This window comes from Sceloporus occidentalis, unplaced genomic scaffold (assembly GCF_023333645.1).
Source record: "Sceloporus occidentalis isolate IW3139 unplaced genomic scaffold, rSceOcc1.0.p SCAF_3, whole genome shotgun sequence".
NCBI lineage: Eukaryota > Metazoa > Chordata > Lepidosauria > Squamata > Phrynosomatidae > Sceloporus > Sceloporus occidentalis.
In genome coordinates this window covers 46,984,348-47,010,845 of record NW_028316983.1, presented here as the reverse complement: position 1 = coordinate 47,010,845, position 26,498 = coordinate 46,984,348, and the positions used below count along the sequence as shown (strand labels likewise).

Sequence of the window (26,498 nt, the reverse complement as noted above, 5' to 3'; positions counted from 1 at the left end):
GGGTGAGTTGGATTAAAACCTTCCCAAGAGTAGATGGAAGGGCTGAGCCCTTTGCCCCAGAATGATCAGGTAAAATTGGGCCATCAAGACTTCTGTGTAATTCTGTCCCCTAAAGAGATGAGTCGGTAATACATTATCAGTAATACGTTATCAGTAACCAAATAATAATAATAATAATAATAATAATAATAATAAAACAAAGACAGCAATTCAGTCTTCAAGGAATCACAAAGGCTGCATACAATTTATCCTATGCATATTTACTTAGGGATAAACAACAGGGAACCCATTGGGGAGACTTTTAAGTACACTTTGTGACTGTAAGAGTCTTCATATGTAATGCAGATCACACGGGTGGGACAAGTTTGCACAGACTGCAATGATGGGAGAAGTAATTTGCCCTTCCCCCGACTGTGCCCCTAGGCACTATGGTAGCTCTAGTGATCACCTAAGTGGAGATTCTAAGGGCCCGAACAGACAGGCCAAAATAGGCCAAAGCTGCTTTGGGTCACTTTGGAGGTATGCTGTTTAAATGACATACACATTTTAAGAGGCCAGAAGCTGCGACACAGCATGGCTTCGGTGCGGATTTCGGCCTCTTAGGATGCATGCATCATTTAAACAGCATATCTCCGAAGCAGCTTTATTTTGGCCTGTCTGTTTGGGCCTTAAGTCACAGGAAGATATAGATTGTCTTGCTCTCAATGGCCCTAGGAAACATCTATGCTCTTTATCTAGCCTCACAGGGTTGTTGTGAGGGAGGGACAACTGTATTTTCATTTATATATGACTACTGTGTATTCATGATCCCTACATAGCCCCCAGTTTAGAGGCTATGCAGGGACTGTGAAAATCTCTTATTCCCCATCTCTCCTCACATGAGCGATCTCCAGCATGAAACAAATTTGTGAAGGGGTCCTGTTTCTGGCTGTTGCACGAGAGATTGCTCATGGAAGGGAGTGGGACAGTCATCCAACTGCTTCCCCATCAACAGGAGGAGAGATCTTTGTCGATTGCAGCAGCAGCTGCCCAGTAATTGGTGCTGGGCTGGGATTCACTGCATAGCACTGTAACTACAATACTTGCCCATCCATAATCCCCATACAGGATTCCAACCATGATATGTTATAACGTACTGTAATAGGCTGTGCCATTGCATTGGATTATGACTATACCAAACATTTCCCCTGGAATCAATAAGTTTCTGCAGAGACAAGTCATCTCACTAAACATTTAGAATTCTTTGAAAATGACAATAAATATATACAAGAGTGATCTGACAGATTTTCAAGAGACTTTCAAGCAGATATTTCTAGCTGTCTTTTGTGTGAACACATTTTAAACAATCATAGAATCATAAAGTTGGAAGAGACTACAAGGGCCATCCAGTTCAACCACCTGCCATGCAGGAAATCTAAATCAAAGCATCCCCGACAGATGGCCATCCAGCCTCTGCTTAAAGACCTCCAAGGAAGGAGACTCCATCACACTCCGAGGGAGTGCAGTAGTAGGTTCTAAAGCTAGGGCAAGAGGTACTGACAGAGGTTCTGACAGTCTGGGGCATGTTGGCTGAGATCTGTCTTTCAGCAGTCACTGTCTCAGTATTTTCCCCTAGCTATTGTGGAATGGGGAAAAGTGCTGAGCAAAATAAGCAGAGACAAAATCCCATCTGCTGGATTCTTCTGGATCCAAGGGCGTGGTTCTAAATTCCCTCAAAAGGAATAACCTTACAGTTTAGGGCATTCTTGGACCCAACTAGAGACTAATAGCCTTACTGGAACAGTGTGCCCTTTAGCAGCTTCTCCTGGTGTATCAACTTGCACCCCTCCAAGAGAGGGATGGTGGACCATTACTATCCATGCTTTGGTAACCCCCTCACTGGGCCAATACAGAATGTTCTGCATGGGGCTACCTATCACGATAGTTCAGAAACTACAATTAGTACAAAATACAGGTGCTTAGATTCTAACTGGGGCAGCCAGTTGGCATGCAAGTTAATCACTCCAGCTTTACAAGAGTTCCACCAGTTGTCCATCTTCTTCTGATCCCATTCCCAAAGCTCATGCTTTGCTGTCTTAGGAGTCAGATATGATCTGAAAGATAGCCTCAACTTGCCTGTGCTTTTAAGTTCATTTGTTCATAACCTTCTTTGGGTATCTTCCTTGTCTGAAATATAGCTGGAGCTAACCAGAGAAGACTCGGTTTCAAGTAAAAACACTTAACATTACAGCTTCTATCACTTCATTGCAAGGAAGTGTTTAAATTGCAGAGGGGAACAAACAACTTCATTTCTTATTATTGGTTCCCAGTTTACAGTAGCCTGGTGTCTACAAGGAATGAACTGGCTAGAGTTTGTTGCAATGGATATTAGTGGAACTGACAACTGAAGGAGAGCTTGCAAATGGTAAAAAAGATTTTGCCTATGGATGCTTCCAGCCAAGCCTTTAAATGTGCAATAGCACTATCACATTCTCAGAGGTTTACTGGATGTTCAGAGACATCGACTGGCATCCTGTTTGTGACTTGTTCAAGTGCAATGGAGAGTTACATCTGTATTTTTTGGATCCTGCAGGTATTTATCTGTTGTTGGACTATCAGGGAAGCAGGATCTGGAACAATGAATGCATGCTATAGGAAAAGAGACTCCACCTAAACATTAGGAGGAACTTCCTGACAGTAAGGGCTATTTGACAGTGGAACACACTCCCTTGGAGTGAAGGGGAGTCTCCTTCCTTAGAGGTTTTTAAACAGAGGCTGGATGGCTATCTGTTGGGTATACTTTGAGAGTTGTTGAATTTCAGCCAGTATTTCTACTTTCCCATGAAGGTATAGTGACACCATGGTATCATCCTGCACTTCTTTCAGTTAGAGTGATTCCACTACTGGGATGTGACAAACTGGCTGTGCACCCACTTCTCCAGTTTTTATTCCAGATTTGACTGCCCTTTGTCTTGCCTGATTGCCACACAGCAACTCGCATACAGGCTTTTGTTCTCCTGCAAACATCATTCAGAAATATTCTAGCAGCACTGATTTATATCCATTCTTGTTTCCTGACATGTATTTCCTGAAATAGATCAATAAGGGCTCTTTTTTAGTCCACATATACATATTTTATTTGATGGAGAGTGATTAACGTCAATTTCATTAGCATTGCGGTCCAGCTGCTAGGCGGAGACATGATAGTTTTGCTTATTCCAGTCCCATTTCCTTCGTGAGCAAGTATGAATCTTCAGTAGATATTACAGAGATTAAGAGATGCAATTAATGCAATTATATAAACAGGTAGATCAGCCAGGAGGCTATAAAATGCACTCTGGCTTATTGCCTCTGTAATAAACTCAATGCATACTCAGGTTCCTGCATGAAGAAAAGAGCTGGCTGCCAAGAAGTTGGTCTATCATTCCAGATCCAGAATCACTGCAGGGCTGTTAGGTGGGTATCTGGCCAAAGCACTAGATTGTGTGTGTATTTGTGACTGCATATTTTCAGGTATTAGCAAGTTGTGCTCTAAATTTCATATTAGGCTTGATAAGAATTCTTTCCCTAGGAGCATTCTGTGTTTGGGTAGGTGGCAGTTTCAGCAAGAGGGCCTCTGTATATTGTTAGTGTTCTGTGACCTGCCAGAATTCAATATTTCCATACTTAAGAATTCTGTTTTCCCAGGCACTGGTTTTACTAAATCATAACTTCCAGACCCTGAGCATTTCTTTGATCTAGAATATCTCTTTTTGCAGCATATTAAGCTGAAAATGATAGCTAACACCACAGAAGACATAATAAAGATTCTAAACAAAAATAGGCTGGAACACTGTATGTAAAGTCCTATATTTAACAGTAAAATCTCTAATGCAGATTTGTAGTATTGGAGACTTGTAGTTTGGGAACAAGACACATGAAAAGGATCATGATTTCATGTATAGAAGCATGAAGCATAAAAGTTATAGAGTTTCTTTAAATAAATAATAGAACTCCATTCTGGGAGCCACAAATTCAGGCACAAATTCAGAGGATGGCTGCTAGGATGATGATAGATCTTGATATAAAATCCTGTGAGGAATGGTTGAAATAATAGGATATATGTACTATGAGGGAGAGATGTGAATGTTCTCTTCAAATGTCCTGCAGGGTGTCATACAAAAATGTGAAGCAGACTCATTCTCTGTTGCTCTGTTGTCCAAGTGGACAAAACGAGACCAATGGGTGGAAATTAGAGCTATTTTAACTCTATTTTACTTCCCTGCAAAGATTATGAGAAGATTCCTAACAATAACAGACAGTTTCATGGGAAAGGTAAAAGATAGATGGATGGATGGAGAATGGGAGGGGTTGAAAGAGAGAGAAAATGAGATTTGACAGTTAAACAGGCTGCCCTGGGGGATGTATGGTTCTCTTTCATTGATAGTGTTTCAACTGAGGATAGACAGGCATTTATGTGGGATGCTGTAGTTACAGTCTTTGCTGAACAAGCACTTTGATTAAATTACCTGCAAAGTTGTTTCTAACTATATAATTCTATGATCATAGGAATGCGTGGGTTTCCTTATGCAGTATAAAGAAATTCTTAACACCTTTGCTGACAAACAAAAGTGGGAGTTCTCTTGTTGATTTGGTCCAATTCCTTTTGAGTGACATCTTTGCGTTCTGTGCCTTTTGTTTTAAATGTTTTACGCTTTTTGATAAGCTCATTTTGTCATTCATGGCCTTTGGCTAGCACAATAAATGCTAACTTGACTTGAATAAAGAAAGGGTCACACATCTTCTGTTACTTGTTTCAAAAAGAAAAGAAAAGAAAAAAACTAAAAAAAAAGGGAGAGGGAAGCCTGCTATTGTGTGTTTGGCTAAACATAAACACTATTGTCTGATTTTGTGTGCAAACATCTGGACAGCTTGATATTGGGGGACAGATGTGCTCTTTCAGCATTGTTGATCTGAGATGTGCAAATTCACGGTGGTGGAAACAGTACGAGAAAAAAAGTTCAAACCTGACACTGAGATTCTTTGTATTATGAAAAGGTGAGAAGAGATGTATCCCAAAAGAAAACCGCTCATAGCTTTTCCCATAGCAGCTGTTAGTTTCACATGTTAGGGGAATTACCTGAAGGAGGTTAACCATCGTGGCCTGTCTTTCTGCGTTCTGCTCTTAAGATCAATGCCAGAGATACTATTTTCTGATCCACCAACAAAGGACTTTTGTCAGACAGAGGGGAGAAAAGGTGCTGGGTAGGGTTTTCTTAGAGGTGGCCCCACATCTATACAACATCCTTCCAATGGAGGCAGGTACAGTTTCATCAGTTCTGAATTCATAACCTCTTACATAAGACACATTTACTTCAGTCTGCATTTGTGTGTGCGTGTGCACGTGTTTAAATTGTAATTGTATTTTAATGTTTTATAACTTAGTAAGTTTCCTTGTGAGTGCAGTGTAGCCTTAACAGTGGCTTAAAAATCTTAGACTAGAAAAGCAGGTAGGGCAAAAGTTAGCATTCTGGTTGCAAAAAGTGTATCAAATCACAAGGTAGGGAGCTACTTGTCTCTACCCCACAATGATTAATGCATTTTTTTGTCTTTACATACAGCATGAATCCTGCCCTTTTATTTTCTCTCCCCTTAGTCTTTGCCCTTACTTTGGGGCAGAGCATGTCCCTTTGCATCCCTGTTGAATATGTCATCCATGTGGAGAAGAGGGAGTGTGCCTACTGTCTGGCTATCAACACGACCATCTGTGAAGGATTCTGCATGACCAGGGTACATTATTGCAATATGCCATTAAGTCATTTCCAACAACATTTGCTTAGACTATGGCTGAGAACAGAGGCTTTTCTTTAAGAAAGTATAATGGAAAAGAAGTCAGAAATATGACACTAAAGGAGACAATTTGAAATCGCTCTAAACAGTATTAGTGTCGTAGCCATCACCCATACTTGATAATATAAGAATCACAGCTATGTCTGGTGCAAAGCTGTAGCTGTGGTTCATATTTATTAAGAACAATCTAAAGAACTGGGCACCGAGGAAAAGAAAGAGTAGAAAACCTCTTCTGTCTGGTGAGGAGACACACAAAGAGATCATAGGGGATCCAGAGGGGGAAAAGGGAAATGAAATGAAATCCATGAGAGATCTTCTACATGGGCACAGTAGAATTTTTTTTTTTTGAAAAAATAGTCACTGTACATATCATGTGTGTGTGTGTATGTGCCTTCCTATCGCTTATCGACTTATATTGACTTCATGAATTACATAGGGTTTTCATAGGCAAGGAATACCCAGGGGTAATTTTACCAGTTTCTTCCTTCAAAACATAGCCTACAGCACCTGATATTGGTAGGCAGTCTCCCATCCAAGTACAAACCAAAGCTGACCCTGCTTAGCATCCAAGATTGTATGGGACCAGGTATCTTTAGTGTATTTCAGAAGGAAGGAAATGCCTTAACAGGGAGTTACAACAACAAAGGAAGGAGGAGAAAAAGCAAGGTCAAGGGATAGAGTTTAGTAAGTAACTCAGGATCTGTAAAGTGATATGTTGGTGAACAATTAGAGGTGGAAAAAAGATGAATTAAGTGCTGTAAAGAAGGAGAAACTAAAGGTCTTTTGAATCTGGAGGAAATATAGAAGATGCAGTGATAAAGGCTGTAAATAGGGAATCACTTTTCAGAGACCTTAAAGTGGTCCAGGAAGGTCATCCACTGCAAGACTATCCAAAATGCTTTGCCCTTTCAAGGACATTTTTTAAAAGTTCAGAAATCCATTTCCTTTGATCAGAGTGTATTCTAATATTCCACTCTCTCCTTCTTTCATGAAAATTAATAAGAGCTGAATCCACTTCCAGTGCTGTCTAATCAACTTTACTACTGCACTGGATTATGTGGGATTACTCTTGTACAGTTGTCAAGCAGCTAATGCTGGATTAAGATTCATGTCATAACAGAACGAATAGGTCAGTTGTTGCTACTGGAACAAGAACTAATTGTGCACAAAGGGTCAGAGATGGGATCAAAGTGGGACTCAGAAATTAAAAAAAAACAGGTAACAGATTTAAAAAAAAAGAGAGAGAGATGAAGGTAAAACATAGGTGACCTTATAAAAAAATTCTGGGGTAAATGAGATGTGAAATAACAGGAAGAAAATAAGGAGAACTATTATGCACTGACAGCAGATTGGATTTGGGAGAAAAAAAAAACACCCATAAGATAGTGGTCAAGGATTCCTCTCAGAATCACAGAATCATAGAGTTGGAAGAGACCACAAGGACCATCCAGTCCATTCAGGAATACACAAAGCACTCCCAACAGGTGGCTATCCAGCCTCTGTTTAAAAACCTCCAAAGAAGGAGACTCTACCACTCTCTGAGGGACTGTGTTCCACTGTCAAACAGATCTTATTGCCAGGAAGTTCTTCCTGTGTAATATTTAGGTGGAAGTGTGCCTGGCTGAAAGATGAAACATGGATGAAGGAAAAACAAGAAAATTGATTTATCAAGGTAGGTTTTGAAAAAGTAAATAGATGACCAGGAAGGAATGGAAAGTCTCTTGATCAATCCAGATAAAGAAGCATGCAGTACAGTTACAGACGAACTGTAAAAATGATAAATCAAAAGATGCCTGAGCAATTTGAAGACAAAGGGGGAAGGGACAGGTTGAATGATCTTTTGACAACACCAACAGAAGTTGATGGGTCTGTGATAATAAACATTAGCAGAGGCCCCACATGAGAGATTATCCTTTTTTTAAAAAAAAAAAAAATTGTTTGTCATGAAGTACAGTGAAACTTTGGGAATAAGTGGTACAGTATATACCTTGTATGCAAATAGGGCCCAAATGGCATGAATGCGGAGCATCCTTCTGAAATCCTAGAGAGGCACTGCCACTCAGTGCAGACAGTTGTGATCTAAATGGATCAATGGTCTGACTCAGAATAAAGTGGCTTCTTCTGCTAATTCTTGGAAGCTGAGTACTTCCATTTTGCTTTGGTATGCAACTTAAACAGGAGTTGGAAATATATTCAGAAACCTAGGCTACAGCTCTCATAGTCCTTGACCGCTGATCATGCTGAATACAGGTGATAGAAGTTCCCCATAGCTAGGCTGGGGCAACTGGGGTACTGCCCCAGGGCCCCCAGCCAAAGGAGGCCCCAAATGGCGGTGCGCCAAAATGGCACCAGCGGTGCACGGTAGGACTCGGGAGCATGCGAACGCTCCACCCTACCGAGCCCTACTTTCTGTACCAGGGTCCCTAAAGGCCTAGCTATGGGCCTGATAAGACCCCATTCACACAGGCCTTTCTAGATCATTTAGGATCCAAAGATCCCCTGACAAAGTCACAGCTATCTTGGAATTTTGTTTTGCTCACTGCCTCTACCATTATTAATCACTCCAAGTAACTAAGCTGGGAGCTGAACTGAAGGCCATAAATTCATTATAGCATGGATGTGAATGCGCTCAGTCTTGACTCAGGGTGCTTCCAAAGAGATGGTGCTGAGTAGTGTTGCCAATCACCCTCGAAGGAAATTCCCTGATTGGCTTCCCAGAATGCCCCCCAAATTTCCCAGAATGGGGACGGGACTTCAGGTATGTCTGGAGGGTTTTTTTTTTTTTTTTTGGCTGGAAGGTATTTTTGGCCAGGTTTTTTGGGTGGGAAGCTTGAATTTCCCTGAAGGCTGAATTTCCCAGAATCTTCCCGGAAATTTGGCAATCCCGGAAATGACATGGGAAAACTTTAAAATTTCTGGATAAAATCCCGGAAATTGGCAACACTGGTGCTGAGCATTACTAGTCAAAAGACATTGTGCAGCTACTGCATATTTTCCTCCTTAAAAGGGCAGGGGGAAGAAGGACTAGTGGGAAAACATGGGAGAGTTACAAGTGGAAGACAAATATATCTACTCCTGCCACTACTGCCATGATGGAGCCAGTGATAAAATTCATATTGGGTCAAAAATTATCCCAGGAATAAAGGGCCTTTCTTTTTTCAGCTGTACAATAACTAGCCAGATAAAACTGAGAGATTGCTTTCTGTGCACTGGAGAAATAACTTAGATTTAAACGGGTTTAGGTTTAAACAGAGAGCCAGCATGGTCTAGTGGTTTCAAGTCTGGACTAGAACTCTGGGAGAACATGGTTCAAATCCCCTCTCAGTCACTGAAACCCACTGAAACATTCTCTCAGCTTCAGAGGAGATCAGTGACAAACCCCCTCTCAATAGATTTATGTGGAAGTGAGCCTGGCTGAAAGATGAAATATGTATGAAGGAAAAATAAGAACATTAATGTATCAAGGTACAAGTTTTGAAAAAGTGAGTAGATGACTGGGAAGGAATGGAAAGTCTCTTGATCAGTTCAGATAATGAAGTATGCAGTACAGCTACAGACTAACTATAAAAATGATAAATCTAAAGATGTCTGAGCATTTTGAAGACAAAGGGGGAATGGGCAGGTTGAATGATCTTTTGAGAACACCAATTTACCAGCCTGTCATAGGATCATTTTAAGGTGAGAAATGTCTCCAAGGAACATAGCAGCAAAAGCTAGTAGAGACCTGGAATAACAGTTACTGTGCATTCTTTTACAGGACAGTAATGGTAAGAAGCTGCTGCCCCGAAGTGCCCTGTCCCAGGAAGTGTGTACCTACAAGGATATGGTGTACAGGACCGTGATGATCCCTGGCTGTCAGTACCATGCTGTCTCCTATTACACCTATCCTGTGGCAATGAGCTGCAAGTGTGGGAAATGCAATACCGACTATAGTGATTGCATCCAAGAGGCAAGCCACACTGGTTATTGCACTGTCTCCTAGAAGCTACATAAGCCACAAAATCCCAGAAAGTCCTTTTCCTCTCCCCACTCCTCATTTTTCTCACACAGCTCATGACACATAGCAAATTATTGGCAGCCAAGAATAAAATAGGCAGCACATCGAATATTGTTCTGTCAAGTTATTTTCCAAAATGAAACAAAATTGGCTCCTTTTTTCCTTTTTGAGGATTCACAGACAGAAAAATAAGTTGTAATAGCAAATGCATGCAGCAGTTTTGTAATTTTGCATGTATGCCTATGTATTTTCAAAGGAGAACATAGCTGCAAAATCATGCAATTTGCATTTTCTTAGGGAAAGATACTCAACCCTGTGGATTTGTTCCAGTGGGTTGACTCTTCCTTTCCACAGAGAAAGAGAAAAAAGTAAGGAGATAGTTCTGTCCCTTCTTTTCTTCCCTTAATTGGAAAGCCCCAAGGTCATAATGATACATCTGCAAAAATAAAAAGGCCATATCAGTGTGCTTTATGCCATTGCTTGGTTGTAAACATCACCAGCACATCAAAGAGTAATAATGATGGCAACCAAGACTGTTGTGATATTAAGATGGCATCATGAGCACTTGTAGCCAAGTAATAATAATAATTATAATAATAAACATTTTATTTGTATACTGCCCTTCCGTAAGATCAGGTCAAGTCAAGTCAATATTTCCACTAAATGCAACTTGCTAGTGAGAGCTCATGCAATATACAGTAATAAATTAGTTCACCTCAAGATGTCTCTGTGCACTTAGTTTTCTTTGGTACAAGGAGAAATATGACTATCTAATAAAGAGCTAGCATTTGCTTAAAGAATGCCACTTGTGTTCATTTGGGAGAGATCCTCAACTTTCTGGGAAAGTTGGTGAAGAATTGTATGATATTGCAGATGTCTTGGCACAAGAAAGCCTTCCTAACACAGTGGCAGAAATGTGTGGCCAATTTATCCAAGGTGTTCTGTGGATGATAGACAAGTTGGATAATCATGTATCTGCAGACTCTTAGGCGGGATACAAACCGCCATATAGTACGTATTCTATACGTACTAGGGTTAGGAAGGGGCGGTGCTTCCGCACTCCCCTAACCCTAGTACGTATAGAATACGTACAAGATGGCGGCGCCCTTTCCACATGGGCGCCGCCATCTTTACGTACTGGACGCATAGCATCCAGACGTGTCACGGTGCTAATGACGTCACGAATGCACCCTTGGCGCTTCGCGACGTCATCAGTGCGCCGCGGAAAGAAGCTCCGAAATGGAGCTTCTTTTTTGCTCCGCGCGGGAGCCGCGCGGTTTGGCTGCTGCAGCTCCCGTGTGGAGCAAATGGCGCCGGCGGGAGACCGTCGCAAAGCGGCGGTCTTTATCCCGCCTGTGACTTCTATCTTCCCAAAATATGTTTCATTACTATGCTTGAGGTGAAGCATATGCAGTAAATTCACTCCCAGTTATTTCAGTAGGATGGAATTAAAAGAAACCAGCTCAAAATCTGGCAAAAGCATAACCGCCTCTCCCACACTAGACATTATGAGTTAATGGGACTTGAGCTTATTTTATGATATACACTGCCCTTATTCATTGGTGAGTAGGATTACTTTGCACAATCATCAAAATCCAGCCATCACTGCTGGCATAACTTCTGAACACAGTATTAAGTTCAAATGATCCTTCCTACAAAGTGAGCTCAATAAAGGGCTTAGTTTATACTGTTGCTTGGGAGTGCAAGACAAAAAAATACCTGTGATACATTACTTAAGGTTCCAGTTTGTTGTTCCTGGAATAATACAGGGTCTACAGACACTGACTTGATGTGCATCTGGCTGCAAAAGAGAAAGGATGTATTTATACCTATCAGAATGTTTTTCTGTTGGACACTCATAAGGATGCTCTTAAATTCAAGACCAGGAGCAAAAACTCTGTGATTTGTATTCTTGTGATTTTGCTTCTGTCAGAAAGTTTGCAGAAAAGTAATCTGAAAAGACTTCTTCATGTATTTTAAGTCCTAGACCATTTCACTTTCTTTTAGATTGTTTGCTCTTGTCTATAGAATCTTCTTCTTTTGGTCTTGCTAGCAGTTTTCAAAACCTTAACATGGGATAGTGAAGTATGGGGAATCTCTGCTGTAATCAGCTCATGCCATTTCACCTAAGTCTTTGGAATAATATGCTTGCAGATTGGCTGGCATTCTGTTAGTGGCATACACAGGTATAAGTCCACCTTACACATGTCTTTTTTTGGGAATTGTAAAGGTTGGTATTATTGACCAAAGCCTCTGCTGGACTGTTTAACTCAGTGGTCCCAAAACTTTTTTCAGCCACTGCTCCCTTGTCTTGGGCGACGACCCTAGTGCCCCCCCTTCTCCTGCATGCATATTTCTTGTTATTAGTGTTCTACTGCAATTTCAAAATAACCAATCTCAGTTGCTTTCTACCTGGTCACCCAGGGAGCAATTGAACAGATGGCTGAATAGCAACCAAGGAGCCTCTCACTCATACCATCCTTCCAGCAAAGGCCAGTGGGGGCTAAAGGCCTCTTAGCTGCTGCTCAGTTGCTGTTCCCAAGGTGACTAAGTGAAGAGAGAAGCTTCTCCTTGATGAGGAAAGACTCCAAAACATTTTTCATTGGGGTAGAGGGGTGCAGCTGGTGTGTGTGCTGTGCTGGGTTAAGCTTCACAGGTTTCCCAACCACCACTGCCACCACCAGTGAAAAATGTAGTTCAGTGATCTTGTGTGGGCAAAGTGCAGGAGACACTACCACAGGGGTAGGCAACCTTTTTGAGCCAGGGGCCGGGTTGCTGTCCTTCAGACAACTGGAGGGCCGAAGCCAAAAAATAAATAATTAAATATATATATTTTAAAAAAATTAAATATATAAATAAAAAAGGACAAATGTAGGACAAAATTTTCAAATGGAAGACACTTTTTTTAAAAAAATGGAGGACATGCGGAAAAATTTGCTGATTTTTTAAAAAATGTTAATATAAATGCATGTTTCTGAGGCTTCTATAGACAATTGCCCCCCAAAGGCCCCGGCGGCAATCGGTGGCAGGACCGGGCTGGGGCCGGTCCCAAGGCCTTGCCGGACCGCATCCGGCCCGCGGTCCGCAGGTTGCCTACCCCTGCACTACCACATGAAAAGATCAGTGAGGCTGTCTTGTAGTTTTAAGGAACACTAAGAAGAAATTTCATGCAACCTTCATCCCTACCATGGTCCCAAAGGCTGCTGGTTCCTTCATTCCTTCACACCAATACTTTCACTGAAAGATCCCTGCTGCCCTCACCGCCCCCCCTGGGGGGAGTACCGGCCACTTTGGGAATTACTGGTTTAACCTCTACAGCACTGCCCCCCATCCCGTTGTTCCACAGTTGGTGGAGAGCAGATGGTAGTGAGGAAAAGCCTTTAACCCCAGACATACAATGATCACATCCTCAGACCTCTGGCAGACTTCAGCAGGTGATGTTGTGTTTGGCTAAGGGGACATGGCTGGGTGCTTCTCCAGTCACCCTGTTCTCCACCAGCCACAGAATGACTGTGGGGAGGGTGAGCTTCAGTAGCTAAATTGTGAGTCTGAGGGGGTGCTGAGTGTGATGTGGTGTAGTTCTGCATGTAATAATAATAATATTAATAATAATAATTTTTATTTGTATACTGCTTTTACAAAGATCAAAGTGGTTTACAGTCGATAAAACGAATATACGATTATATATACGATATATAACACTAAAAACTACAACAAAATCATTCAAAGGGTAAAGCAGAGAATCGATGACAACAGAATACACAGCTTCATTCTTCAGGGGGGAAGGCTTGACAAAAGAACTATTACACCATGTGGTGCCATGAGATTTCATCCATTGAGTTACATGGTATGACAGGAAGTAAGAAACACTTCTTCAATCTGTTGGGCTCTTGCTAAGTACAGTAACAATAAGTGCTAATGGTTGCTTAATAGACTTTCAGTGAATAAGCTGGATCTTTCAAAAGTTTGGCTCTATTTGAATTGATCAAGCAAGTTACTAATGGATTTTTTCAGAATGTAAAGAGGGTACAGATAGCTGGTATGGTGCAGTGGTCTGAAAATTGGAGTAGGATTATAGAGACTAAAATTCCAATCCTCCTTCAGATAGGGAAGCTCATTAGGTGACCTTAGGCAAGCAAACTCTCACCGTAAATAGAAGGCAAAGGCAAACCTCTGACTAAATGTTACCAAGAAAATACAAAGTGGGTAACTGTATGTTGGAGACATTTTCAAGGAACATAACAACTAAGGATAAGAAAACAGATCCTACCTGCATCCAGCCCAAGTCCTGAATAAGAACATAAATGGCAAAGAACATTTCACACAGGCTCAGTAAAGAAAACACACACAAGTAGATTCTGAGGCTTTTTATTGTGGCAGGGTAAGGACAGAAGTGTGAACAATTTATGATGTCCTCCAAAACCAGCTTAAAATTTTTCAAAAAATATCATGTCTATAGTTGAAGACAGCCTCTCAGATGAGTCCAGTAACAGAAAATTCTATAGTTCATTATGAACAGTAAAAGCTATAATATAATTACATAAAACTTAGGTGCAATAGCCAAAAAAAGAAAAAAAAAAGAAAGAAAGAAAAGAAAAACTGCTCAGCAGTGTGGCTGAATAACACATAGTGTTAAACAGCAAGATACACCTTTCAACTCTCAGCAGAACTACTGTATAATATGTTCTGAAGAACATCTGAGAATCTTTGGACTGGTAGCTCTTTATATCTGAACTTTGCATATGCAAAACTTTTGGAGTGGCTACCTACTTGTCTTTGCATATAATATATGTGTTGTTCTTATGTTGCTCTGTGTTTAGCAGTCACCACAGGAACCAAATTCTTTACACTACATAAAGTCATAAAAATATATGTATAAAAATTACAAAGCTTGTTCCCTTGTTTACCTTTGGTAAGTAAAACAGCACAGATAATTTTATTCAATAATATTATAGAATATTATTAGCTATATAATATAGCTGAAAAGACTGCAAGCAGGATGGACTGATTGCATTTGTAGAACCCCAGTCACAACTGTCCAGTTTGTTTCTCAACGATTCCAAAAGATTTGGCCCAAAAAAACTGGTCAGCATTTTTCTTCTTGCTCCATTTATAAATAAATAAAAAATCCCCACTCACCCTCATGGCTAGGCTCAATAAGAAGCCACTGATATTTCATGCTCAGAGGCATCAGTCTTTCAGCGCCAAAGCTGGAAGACATGGTTCTACTTTACATTTACAAATATCTGCCCTTATATCACAACTTTGACTAAAATCCCAAGAAAAGAGGAACAAATGCTATTGCTAGAAAACTGTCTAGCCTAGGCATGTAGCCTGCAAAATCTGGCAACACAGGCATAGCAGTTTTAGCTTTGTGTCCAAATTTCCGAGGGAAAAAAAATGCTTGTAAATCAATCTGAGCTGCCATAGTTTTCTTCTGGTTGTAATTGGTCATTCTTGTGGAACTATTCAAGGAGATCCAATGAATGAAAATAAGTCTATGGTGAAAGTCTTCTGTATTGGCATAGATCAATAAGAAATTCTCCAACGCCAATAAAGTAAATAACCTGGGCTATACCAAAAAGAGGTGCAATGACTAGTGCTCTGCAACCAGCCCCCTTCAGAAAAGCTGAGGGACCCTCCTTTATCCATATCTTCCTGTGAGAATGAAACAGAAAGAGAAAAAAATCCAATATATATAGAGTTACAAAATTGTGCAATGAAGATATTACAAATAATTTCAGCATTACTGTGTCTATCTCGAATATTGTTTCAGATACAGGTTGAGTATCCCTTGTCCATATAACTTGGGACCAGGAGTGTTTTGGAAGATGGGATTTTTTCCAGATTTTGGAATACAGCAAAGTACATAACTGTACCATATTTGAGGCTAGAAAGAAAAAAGGATCGGATTGGATTCCAGCCGTTTCACAGACCCTGTTTCTCTGCAACCTCACATCATTTTGCCACTAGCTGCGTGCCTCTGCTTCTAAGGTAGTAGGTGCTTCTGTCTGTTTGTCTCTCTCCAATCTTACATTTTGTTCATTATGTTCTGAATGATACACTAGACTGGAGAGAGACTGAGGATCTAAGTGACGAACGAGCAGGAGTGTCACAACTGCCACTCCAAAGGAAGAAGCAGGTGGCTGGCAGAAAAACGTTTTTGCTTTGGGACATTTTCAGATTTCCGAATTGAGGGTGCTCAAACTGTATGCCCTTGCCAAAAGACTGAACAAGCAATTCCCCTCCTGCAGCTGAAACTGATTTTATCCAATAAAAATAAAAATAAGCCTGGTGACAATTCCAGCATGTTTACAACCAATTCAGACTTTAATCACTCCATGTAAAAGCTGATGAAAATTGTTTTCATATGGCAACACTTTAGCCCACAACCATTTGACAGCTGCTTTCTATGATATTGGGCTTAACTACATGCAGGCTTTCCATGGCAATGCTGCACATTCTTCATTAAATCACATGGAAAATAATTTTCAAATGTTGCAGCTTTAGGCTCAAGGACAATGATTTTCTCTTAATTTTACCAGAGTTCATAGACATCTGTATCTGACTGACAGGTGCTTGGGGCTGTTACATTAGTCTGTCTGAAGATCACGTCAAAGGGCCTAACATGAATGTGTAAAAGTACTTTAATGTCTTCCCATACAGCATACTTCTTCCACATTTAACATACTAAGTCTGCTTATACAGTCATGTTGAATGGTCAAGTAATTAACAGTACAATGAGACTTTTTATCCTTTACCTTGCACAATCAATAATGCCCTTATAGCTTTCCTCATTTCTTCCCATTGATTGAAGGCGAGTCTTTATAACTACAAAACAGAAGTAGTGATAGTTTAGAAGAATAATGCAAGCAACTTTCAGAACGCATGCTTGCAACACACTGCACCTCCTTCTTACAACTAAACTGATGTGCTATACTGGAACATTATTTGCAGAAAAGCCCACAATAGGTAAAAACAAATTCCAAGAATTCATAAAGATTATTATGTCCTTTTACTACTGTATAGATGAGGACAAATTACTGAGAACGGTGTGGACATATAACATCTCTTACCATCACAAGGATTGACGGAGACAGCTGCCACTGAGCCAGCTGTGCAACCAGCAAGAAAAGAACGAAAGAAAGGTGATCTCTGCTCCGTAGAATCCTGTTCTGCTTTGTTCATATGGGCAAACAGTGGGAAATAGATGACAGAGAACGGGACATCCCTAGAAGACAAGCATAATTCCATTTTCAAAATGTTGTATGAAAAACTGTTCTGGGAATAAAAAGGCAAGGAAGATGCATCATCCTTACCTCAGCAAAGTGGCTCCAAGACCCTTATAGAGTCCTTTAATACCCTGGGTGTGCAGAAGTTCAGTGGCTATCTGGGTAGCTGATATCCTCCTTGGAAGCACCACAGGTCCTACATTGTAGGCTCTAGTTTGAACAGAGCTGACATATACAAGCTTGCATCCAGGTGCAGAACAAGGAACCCTGCTCACAAGCTGCTGAGATGCTAGAATGAGAATAGAAAATGCATCAAGGTCATCAAATTTCTAAAAATTCTGATTTGGCCTTCCTTCACCACAGACAAATTTCAAAAAGTATGAACTTTAGAAATCACTCCTTTTGTTATCACAAGCATAAGGATTTCACTTAAACATAAAACCTCTTTGGTCATTCTAAGGTTATAATCTCATGGACCATACCTGTTTACTTTTGACTATTTACTAGTGTGAGGTAATGACTGAAGAGTGCAGCCTCTTTTACAAACTCAGGCTCCCCTGTGATCTGAAAACACTGGGCAATCAGTGTTTCAAAAAACAAAACAAAAACCCAGGAGAATGGAGGAGGCAATGTTTTTTCAGACCTTTTTGGATGTGGATAGCAGAGGGTAAAGTTGGCAAATGTGGACTAACAGTTGTGAGTGGGCTCTGCTACTGCAATTCCTATTATGTAAATAGCTGTACAATACTCACTTTTCTATCACCACCATCCTTACCAGACTAGTTACAGATGATGGTTGGAGAATATAGTACCAATATCCATAGTCACCATTGATACAGACAATATCAGAAACTAACTTTTCAGCGTTTAAGTTTTAAGCTGATTTTACTAATGAATCTTTTTTTTTTGTGACAGCAAGTAGCTGCATCTCTTTCACTAGTTTCCCGACTAATCAGTTAAAGCAAGCCATATATATTTTATGATTCTATATACTGAGTCTAGACAAAATTAATTTATTCTCTACCCTTGGTTAGAAGCCAGCAACTTATTACTAATGTGTCCCAAACCTAAGCCAAAATTTACATTTTACTTTAACTCACTATTATTCATGAGTCTTACAATGTACAAATACCTAAGAACCTGTTCTTAGCGAGGTGTATAAAATACAGAGAAAAGCAGGACATATTATTACCTAGCCTCCCAGCATCTTGTAACTGGATTTTCAGCATTTCCATAGGAGTGGTGATAATAACCTGGCAAATTCCAGCACCACAACCTGCCATCATCTCCTTTGATAATGACAGTGCTACACTGTAATAAAAAATCAGAATATTTATTATTATGAATGTTACAACCATATTTTTCACAAATAAACAAGACAAATACACATAGTTCTTAAATGGCTTCCCCTTACAAATTATTCATATGAAAGTCATATTTTTTGTAAAAAAAAAAGCACACCAAAACAATAAATAATATATGAACTGAAAAATAAAAGTACTCCAACATGCAAAACCAGAATGAAGAATAGGTGTTTAATGAACATACAGAAGTTATCTCCAGGAAAGCAAGGGACTTAATGAATCAAACAGAACTGAATGAATTATGGCCACAGGAAGCAAAGAGCTCCTTCTCGTCCATATATCAATTTAATCTAAGTATTATTTGTCACTCCATGTTCTGTATCTCTTCTCCCCCTTCTGTTTCCTGCTTCAGTGGGTGTTTTATGACTGATGCAGATCTGCTAATGCTGAAGATTGGGGGGTGGGGGAGAATGTAGGTGATTTTTGCCAATCCTTGCAGTACAAGATGATTTAAATAATAATAATAATAATAATAATAATAATAATAATAATAATTATTTATATACCGCTATTCCATAGATCACAGCGGTGTACAACAGTTGATAAAACAGTTAAAAACATCATAAACCCCCAACACCCCCCACAACATTACAATACAAAAAACATAATAAAAAATAACAACAACAACACCCCATACAAATGGCTGAGGAGATAGAGTACATTAACATTGCCAAGGGAAAAAGAGTTACAACAAGGCTCATGGGGGAAAAGCCTGGTGGAATAAGTAGGTCTTCAAATTCCTCTTAAAAGCATCAAGGGAGGTGGTAGTACGGAGCTCATTGGGGAGAGAGTTCCAGAGCTGTGGGGCTGAAACAGAAAAAGCCCTCCGAGATGCTACATAACGAGCATCTGGAACTCTTAAAAGATGTCTCTCACCCGACCTGAGAGTGCGGGGCGGATTATATGGGGAGAGGCAGTCCTCCAAGTACCCTGGGCCCAAGCCATTTAGGGCTTTATAGGTAATATTTTACTAAGCAGTCTTAATGGAGGGGTGTCCCTGCTTATGTGTTTATATATGTACACACCAACTTATAATATGCAATAGTAAATTTTTGCAAAATATTTGAAATGAACTTTAATGGTAGTGATGATTAAGGTAGGAGAAAATTTTGAGCTGAGGTAGAAACAGGTACAAATGAGTGTGCATAATAATAGTTTAAGAAATTAGTAACATTGTATGCCTTGCAACAAAATATGCTATTGCTCATATTTCTTCCAAGGCAATCATGAACATATCCAAGGAGATATGTACTATTTGTTGCATTCATAAGGTTTTATTTTTCAATTGTATCCTTATCTAGAAATGGTATATATAAATAAATCAAATACACAAAAGATTACAAGACTTTAAACAACTGTAAAGTCTGAACACAGACTTTTAAACTTACGTAAGATATAAATGAGACTGCTCTAGCATCTCAAGTAACATACCCTTCCTTGGCAAGAAGGTGCCTAAAATAGTCATTAGCAGCCAGTTTGATAGCCTTCTCTGGTGTTACAAGGGTCAGATTTACTGCTGCACCTAAAAATAAACATAGTTACATTTAACTGAAATGCAAAGAATGTTTTAAAATATTGAACATAATCGGTGACAATCCAGGTACTGATTAGGTTAAAGAAATGACAGAAAAAAGGCTACTGATGTAATCACAACGAGAGGGAAACCTCAGTGATGCATTAGAAATATGCTGATGTTCAACTCACTTCAGGTCAATGAGTCTTGTTAAAGGGGCACTATAAAACCTGTACATAATTCATTTAATGGGACAATTTAAAAACATTTAAAATATTGCAATTTTTAATAATTTAAATGCATCACAAAAACAAACCTCAAAATATGAAATAACACAGTTCTAAGAAATATTTTGATTATAAGTTTTTTTTGGTCATTTAGTTTAACAGGAACTCACATTACAATGTTCGGCTTATTGCAAAGGGTCACATTTATTTTGTGCATGTACATGCCTTCAAGTCACCAGCTGCTTTATGGCAACCCCATACATTTCATAATGGTTTCATAGGAAAGGAATACTAGAGGTGTTTCAGTTCCTTCCTCTGAAATATAATTTAACAACACCTGGTATTTGTTGGCTGTCTCCCATCCAAGAACTAACCAGCGGTGATCCTATTTAGCTTAAAAGATCAGATGGGATCAGATTGGGAACCGCTGCCTTTAGGGCAGAGGTTCCCAAACTTTGGTCTTCCAGGTGTTTTGGACTTCAATTCCCAGAAGGCCCAGCCAGTTTGTCCCACAGTCAAGAATTCTGAAAGCTGAGGTCCAAAACACCCAGTTTTGGGAACCAGTGCCTTAAGGCATTTATATAACACATATATTACTTTACATCAACTACTACGAAGAAAGTGACTACAGAATTGTAACCTTAGAAACAAAAGTAAATGTTCATTACACACTTGCACAGGTATATGCTACTGAGTTCAATATGAATTTTTCCATCATTAGGATGTGCTGCAGGCTAGTGTTGTTGTTGCTGTGTCTCTTCCAGTCATTTTTTACTTAGGGTGAACCTAAGATGAACCTATCATAAGGCTTTCTTGGCAAGTTTCTTCAAAGGGGGCCTGCCATTGCCATCTTCTGAGGCTAAGAGTGTGACTTGCCCCCAAAAATAAGTCCTCTAAAGTTTACCAATAGGTAAAGGGCATCCCTTTGGTGTGATTGTCTAGTTGTATCCGACTGTAGGGGACAGTGCTCATCTCCGTTGGTAAGCTGAGGGAGCCAGCATTGTCAAAGATGACTTCGGGGTCATATGGCCAGCATGACTGAATGCCGAGGCGCATGGAGTGCTGTAACCTTCCCACCAAAGTAGTACCTATTTATCTACTTGCACTGTTACATGCTTTTAAACAGCTAGGTTGGCAGAAACTGGGATTAGTGACAGGAACTCACTCCATTGCGTGGCAATTGGGTCTCAACATGCTGATCTTGTGACCATCAGAGTCAGCGTCTTAACCGCTAAGCCACTGTATCCCACAAAGTTTACATCCATTTCTGCTAACCGTATGGGGAGGAATAAGGTACAGAGCAAGTGAGCTATAGCTCCTTAAGATTTCTGGGAGCAATACTTCTCCTTTTGCAATCTGATTTTTTTTTAGGGGAAGCGGATCTGCAGCCTGCAAATCAGGCACGAGAGCATGTTGTCTACGTGCTGCTTATGCTTGCTTTATTTACAACTTCTATCATATGGGAATTTTTCATCTGCAAGATGATCCCATGCAGTTGCTTGCTTTATCTGAATGATTCAGCCCTGCAGGTAGGGCTGATCACACATCTCTCTTACAAAATCAGCAGTCCTGGTTGTAAACTGGAAAGACATGGAACCTAGAGAGTGTACCAGAACATAAACTTCACAGTGAGACATTATATTCTTGTATTTCGGATTTAAATCTCTGAGCTCTGAAGAGCACGCTACTAAGCATATTTACTTAGAAATAATTTAGAGAAATAGACTGGTTTGTTAACCGGGAAGTAGATTTAAGACTACAGATAAAATCTCTGACTTTGAAAATGAAAGATGTTACAATCAAAATGAATATCATCATGAAGTCATGTTACTGAGTTGGGCATAGCCAAGTAGGAAGCATGAAAAAAAGACTTACCTCTATACATACCAAGACAGCCTTCTGAACGTAACGTTTTGATTAGACAGTCAAACCTGAAGATGCACAATCAACACACTATGAATTTCTGGACCAATATTACATTTACATTAATTATATATTTTTCACAAACATAAAGGGAAAATAAAACATTACCTTGTTACAGCAGATGAAACACAACACATCATCCTGAATTTTATCATTCCCAGACATCAAAAGTAAGACTCATTTTCTACCCAACCAGTTATTTATTTGACATCCCAACCATCCATACAGAATATTTCTTATCATAACAGTAATGCCACCTCATTTTATAGAAACATTCTGTTATAATGGAACACTGATACTCTATTTTCCCAGCTTCTATATGTATCTACATCTATAGGTATTTACAAAAGGTGAAAGATTCAAACATAATAGACAAGTAACAGAGACCCCCAAGAGCCACACAACTATAAACAATTTGAACTAAATTCTAAATTACTGAGTGAACCAGGTGTGGGGAAAAAATGAAAATAATAACATCCTTGAGAATACATATATTCTATAAAGGGGGTTTCTTATTGGAAAATAATCTCTGACACAGTTTGGATTTTTCATTTCTAAAAACCACTTACATGTTTTTGTAAACTTGGTGTCTACCTCTTTGATTCTGTAACCTGGTTTTAACCAGATCAATTGGAAATATACAAGTAACTCCAACAATCCCTGCAACTCCTCCATTGATGAGTTTAGCAGGCAAACTGAAAAAAGAGAAAAATTAAATCATATGGAAATAAGGCAAAAAAATAAATAAATCAGAATTATTCTGAGTCATGCAGAAATTCAACTTTGTCGTGTGACAAACCCCCTTTCCCTTGAGAACTGTCACTGCCTCCTTGGTCATTTAGCATCCCTATAATTCAGCTGTTAAAATTGCTTCTAAGTAGTATTCATTTTATTTTTAAAGACATTTCTAAATCATCCTTCACTCTGGTGAATACCAGGACATGTTACAACTATAATTAGATATGGGAAATGATACATTGTTTAATATCTGTATATCCTGTAAACCCACTGTACACCTCATTGAGAGACATCTTTGGGTTCATCATATGAACAACAATTACCTAAGATTTATAGCTCACTGTCTGTGTGGCTCCTCTTCTTAACAACATTATTTAAAAAATATTTTTCCCTGACTCTCCCAGTCAACTTTCTCTCCTACTTTGGATCCTTTGTCATAATCAATGGACCCCCACATTCATAAAAACACAGTTCTGAACCATCAGAGATTCACATGTTAAAATGTTGTTAGCTTCTAGTTAATTTTTTAAGCCCCCAATCCTGTAATTACTTTAAAACACCCCTTCACATTTTACTGTTCTGTTTCATCAGGATTTAACACACCCTTTAATGTGTTTGATTTATAACATTTCTTGTCTACTTTGATCTCCAAATCTACAGTATGATTTCCACTATCTGAACTGAGGCTCGCTATAGGTTAAATCCCATGTTATTAACTAGAAGAGACTCACTGAAATCAATGACACTTACATAAGTGATGTTTATCAAAATCCATTCATTGGATCTAATTTTTTGGGATTTGGATTACATTTAACCCTATACTTTTAAAATCTTGCTCCAGGCACATACCTAATTTGTTTCTCAGCCATCTTCTTTAGGCTCACAAAGGGAGAAGTGTTCCAAGTCCTTTTTGGTCAGAAAATATAACAAGCTGCCAGTGGTGAGAAGTTGGTTCTTTGAAGAGACAATTCTGTCTAATCTCTGTGGAGTGAAATGAAGCTTTAAAACCCATCCGCTGTTCTATATATAACCCACAACTGTCTCATTGGCTGTTTGAATATACAAGAATTTTAAAAAGTTGACAGCTTCTCAAATTCAGTATGACAAGTCAGAATACCCTTAGCACTACTATTACACTAAGTGTCATCATCTGTTAATAATATCTAGATGATTAATTTATGCCATAAGAAAAAATGCAACTGAGAACTACTACAGTGGTAACAGTAATCACTAGGATTTGGTTCCAGCTCCCCCCATCCCATACCAAAATTCATGGATGCTCAAGTCCCATGATATACAATGGTGTAGTAAAATGGTATCCCTCAAATAAAATGGTAAAATCAAGGTTTGCTTTTGGGATTTTTAAAAAATATATATTTTCAAGGCTGTGAGTGTTGAATCAGTGGATGCAGAATCTATGGATGCAGAGGGCCAACTGTAATTTTGATGTGGAACTAAAATTTGGTTTGTGGCTCATGGAAGATGGTTTTGGGATACTGTCTGCCTTCACTATATTCATTGGGATCCCTCAGTTTTAGGGAGCTGGAGGTAGTGCTGCTTTGAAGTATGGGGCAGGAAATTCCGCTTCTGCTACCAGTCCTGTTACAAATTGTTAATTAGACATTTCTAAATTATATCCAACTCTACATTTTTAAACTATATTTTTCCATGAGCACACATGAACCCCAGAGGTTGCAATCCAATGCACAGTTATTAGGGTAATTTACTAAACCCCACACAACTGCAGCACAAGACGTTTTGAATAAACATGCTTAGGATTGCATTTGGTGGCTTCAATATGTTTCCCCCTTCCTTTGCAACAAATGGAGAATTGCTGGCAACACCAACTGGTCAGATCAGTTGTCAGTGAAGAGGAAAACAATGCCTGTAGTCTTTTCACAGGTCTATTAACAGTAGATGCCATCCCAGAGTTTTTTTTCTTCTAGTTACAATTTATGTACTCTCAATAGTGGAAAATAATTGAAAATGCAGACTATGGACTCGAAATGATGCAATATGTTAGAGTAATGACAAGATCACTGGACTGACAGGTTAGTCACGGGGAATTTCCTGTGCCCACGATGAGGCACACGCTCGTGCTGCTGCGTTAAAGGAGCAAGCCATCAAGAAACGAAGACCAATCCTGGGATAGAGTTTCCACTGCTGGGTGTATTGCACAAAAGATGAGATATTATTAGCTTAAAATTTGATGAGGCATGTAGATAGCTGTCTACAGAAAAATGTTAGTGGCAATATTAAAAAGTCTCCAATTTCAAAAAGTCCCCTTAAATCTACAGAGTGGCAATGAAATTAGAAAGAAAGCTAGGCTTTCATTCACCCTTATGTTTGCACAAGGCTGGTATAGTTGTCATAAGTGCTCTTGCCCAAGGACAATAATGATAAATGTGGTTTTGTGTGTGTGTATGTTGACTTATGGCAAACCCATGAATTTCATATCGTTTTCATTGGAATACTCAGAGGTGGATTTACCAGTTCCTTCTTCTGAAATATAACCCACAGCACCTGATATTTATTGACGGTCTGCCATGCAAGTACTAGCCAGGGCTGACCCTGGTTAGCTTCCAAGATCAGATAAGATCTGGTGCTTTTAGGGCAGTTCTACCTTTTGGATCAATTAATCCAGAAGCCGGCAACAATTTGAAGGCACACGACAACAACCAATTTCCAAATTATTCAAAGACTTAGTTCAGAATTTGTTAGTCTCAAATTTATTTCAGTTTTCCTGATATCACACCTGCAAAATAATTTAAAAACTTAACAGCACGGCTAAATATGCAGTGAAAATTTGCTTTCCTTAATTAAATAAATAAAATGAAATCCAAACCTGTATCTGTGAAATCCTGAAACTGACCTACTGAGGGTGTTCTGTACTGGTTCTAAGATTTAGTCCTGAGTTGCCAGTTGCTTCACTCTACAGAAACCAGGAATAAAACCACTAATCATATCAAATATACATGGAATCTTATTCCTCGCATTCAAGCATGACGAAAGGAAGAATAATAGCACCAAGGATTAAGGTTGGTAACTTGTTGCTGCAGATCCTTTCTCTGCAGCATTTTATCAGTGGCTTCCTGCTGGGGCTGCAACTGAGAAGGCTGTGGGTAGGATTGCAGGCAGTAGGTTGGTGTCACTAGACAACACACAATAATGACAACTTGTTCCAGTGCCCCCTGCTGCTGTCTTCAGTATTTCCTAGCACTGGACTGCAGCTGGTGACTCCTGCAACAAACTGCCTGGCAACTCAAAACCACATGCACCCTGAATACCACTCTATAGCTGCCACATTTTCTTGGCAAGTCTCCTGATCTGCATGCCTGGTGATAGTGATACACATAAAAATCCCCACTCCCTATTGTAGCATTTATAGCATTTATAGGGCAGGCAAGGCTGCTCAAATTACATTTCTCATGCCATTAGTGTGTCGGAATGTCAATTCAACTTCAAAATCCTCACGTACCAGTGGCACATATATATATATATAGGTCTGTCCCTGGCTTTCTACTCCAACAAATGCAGCTGAGGAAGTAGGCTCAAGCCTACAAAAGCTCATGCTAGTAGCAACTTCTCTCTTTTGGTCAGTCTCCAAAGCTGCTCTAAGATCCCTCTGCAGACTGTCAATAGCACAGTGGTACGAGTGGTTTGAGTATTGGACTCTGGAGACCAGGGTTCAAATCC

At 39.6% G+C, this 26,498-nt stretch overlaps 2 protein-coding genes across 2 annotated transcripts; one reads left to right on the top strand and one right to left on the bottom strand.

The window, feature by feature from the left end:
* Positions 1-5,430: 5,430 nt before the first annotated feature.
* Positions 5,431-9,844, top strand: LOC149315875 (thyrotropin subunit beta-like). Its single transcript, XM_089518564.1, has 2 exons — positions 5,431-5,748; positions 9,566-9,844. Exons 1-2 carry the CDS (start codon positions 5,554-5,556, stop codon positions 9,788-9,790), a joined length of 420 nt encoding a protein of 139 aa, XP_089374690.1. The 5' UTR covers positions 5,431-5,553; the 3' UTR covers positions 9,791-9,844.
* A 3,707-nt stretch (positions 9,845-13,551) lies between these two features.
* LOC149315874 (mitochondrial glutamate carrier 1-like) lies at positions 13,552-26,292 on the bottom strand. Its single transcript, XM_089518563.1, has 10 exons — positions 25,648-26,292; positions 23,652-23,783; positions 22,634-22,759; positions 22,017-22,072; positions 19,833-19,923; positions 18,230-18,348; positions 17,125-17,326; positions 16,882-17,036; positions 16,567-16,636; positions 13,552-15,463 (listed from the first exon to the last, which is right to left on the bottom strand). Exons 2-10 carry the CDS (start codon positions 23,669-23,671, stop codon positions 15,304-15,306), a joined length of 999 nt encoding a protein of 332 aa, XP_089374689.1. The 5' UTR covers positions 23,672-23,783; positions 25,648-26,292; the 3' UTR covers positions 13,552-15,303.
* Positions 26,293-26,498: the final 206 nt, after the last annotated feature.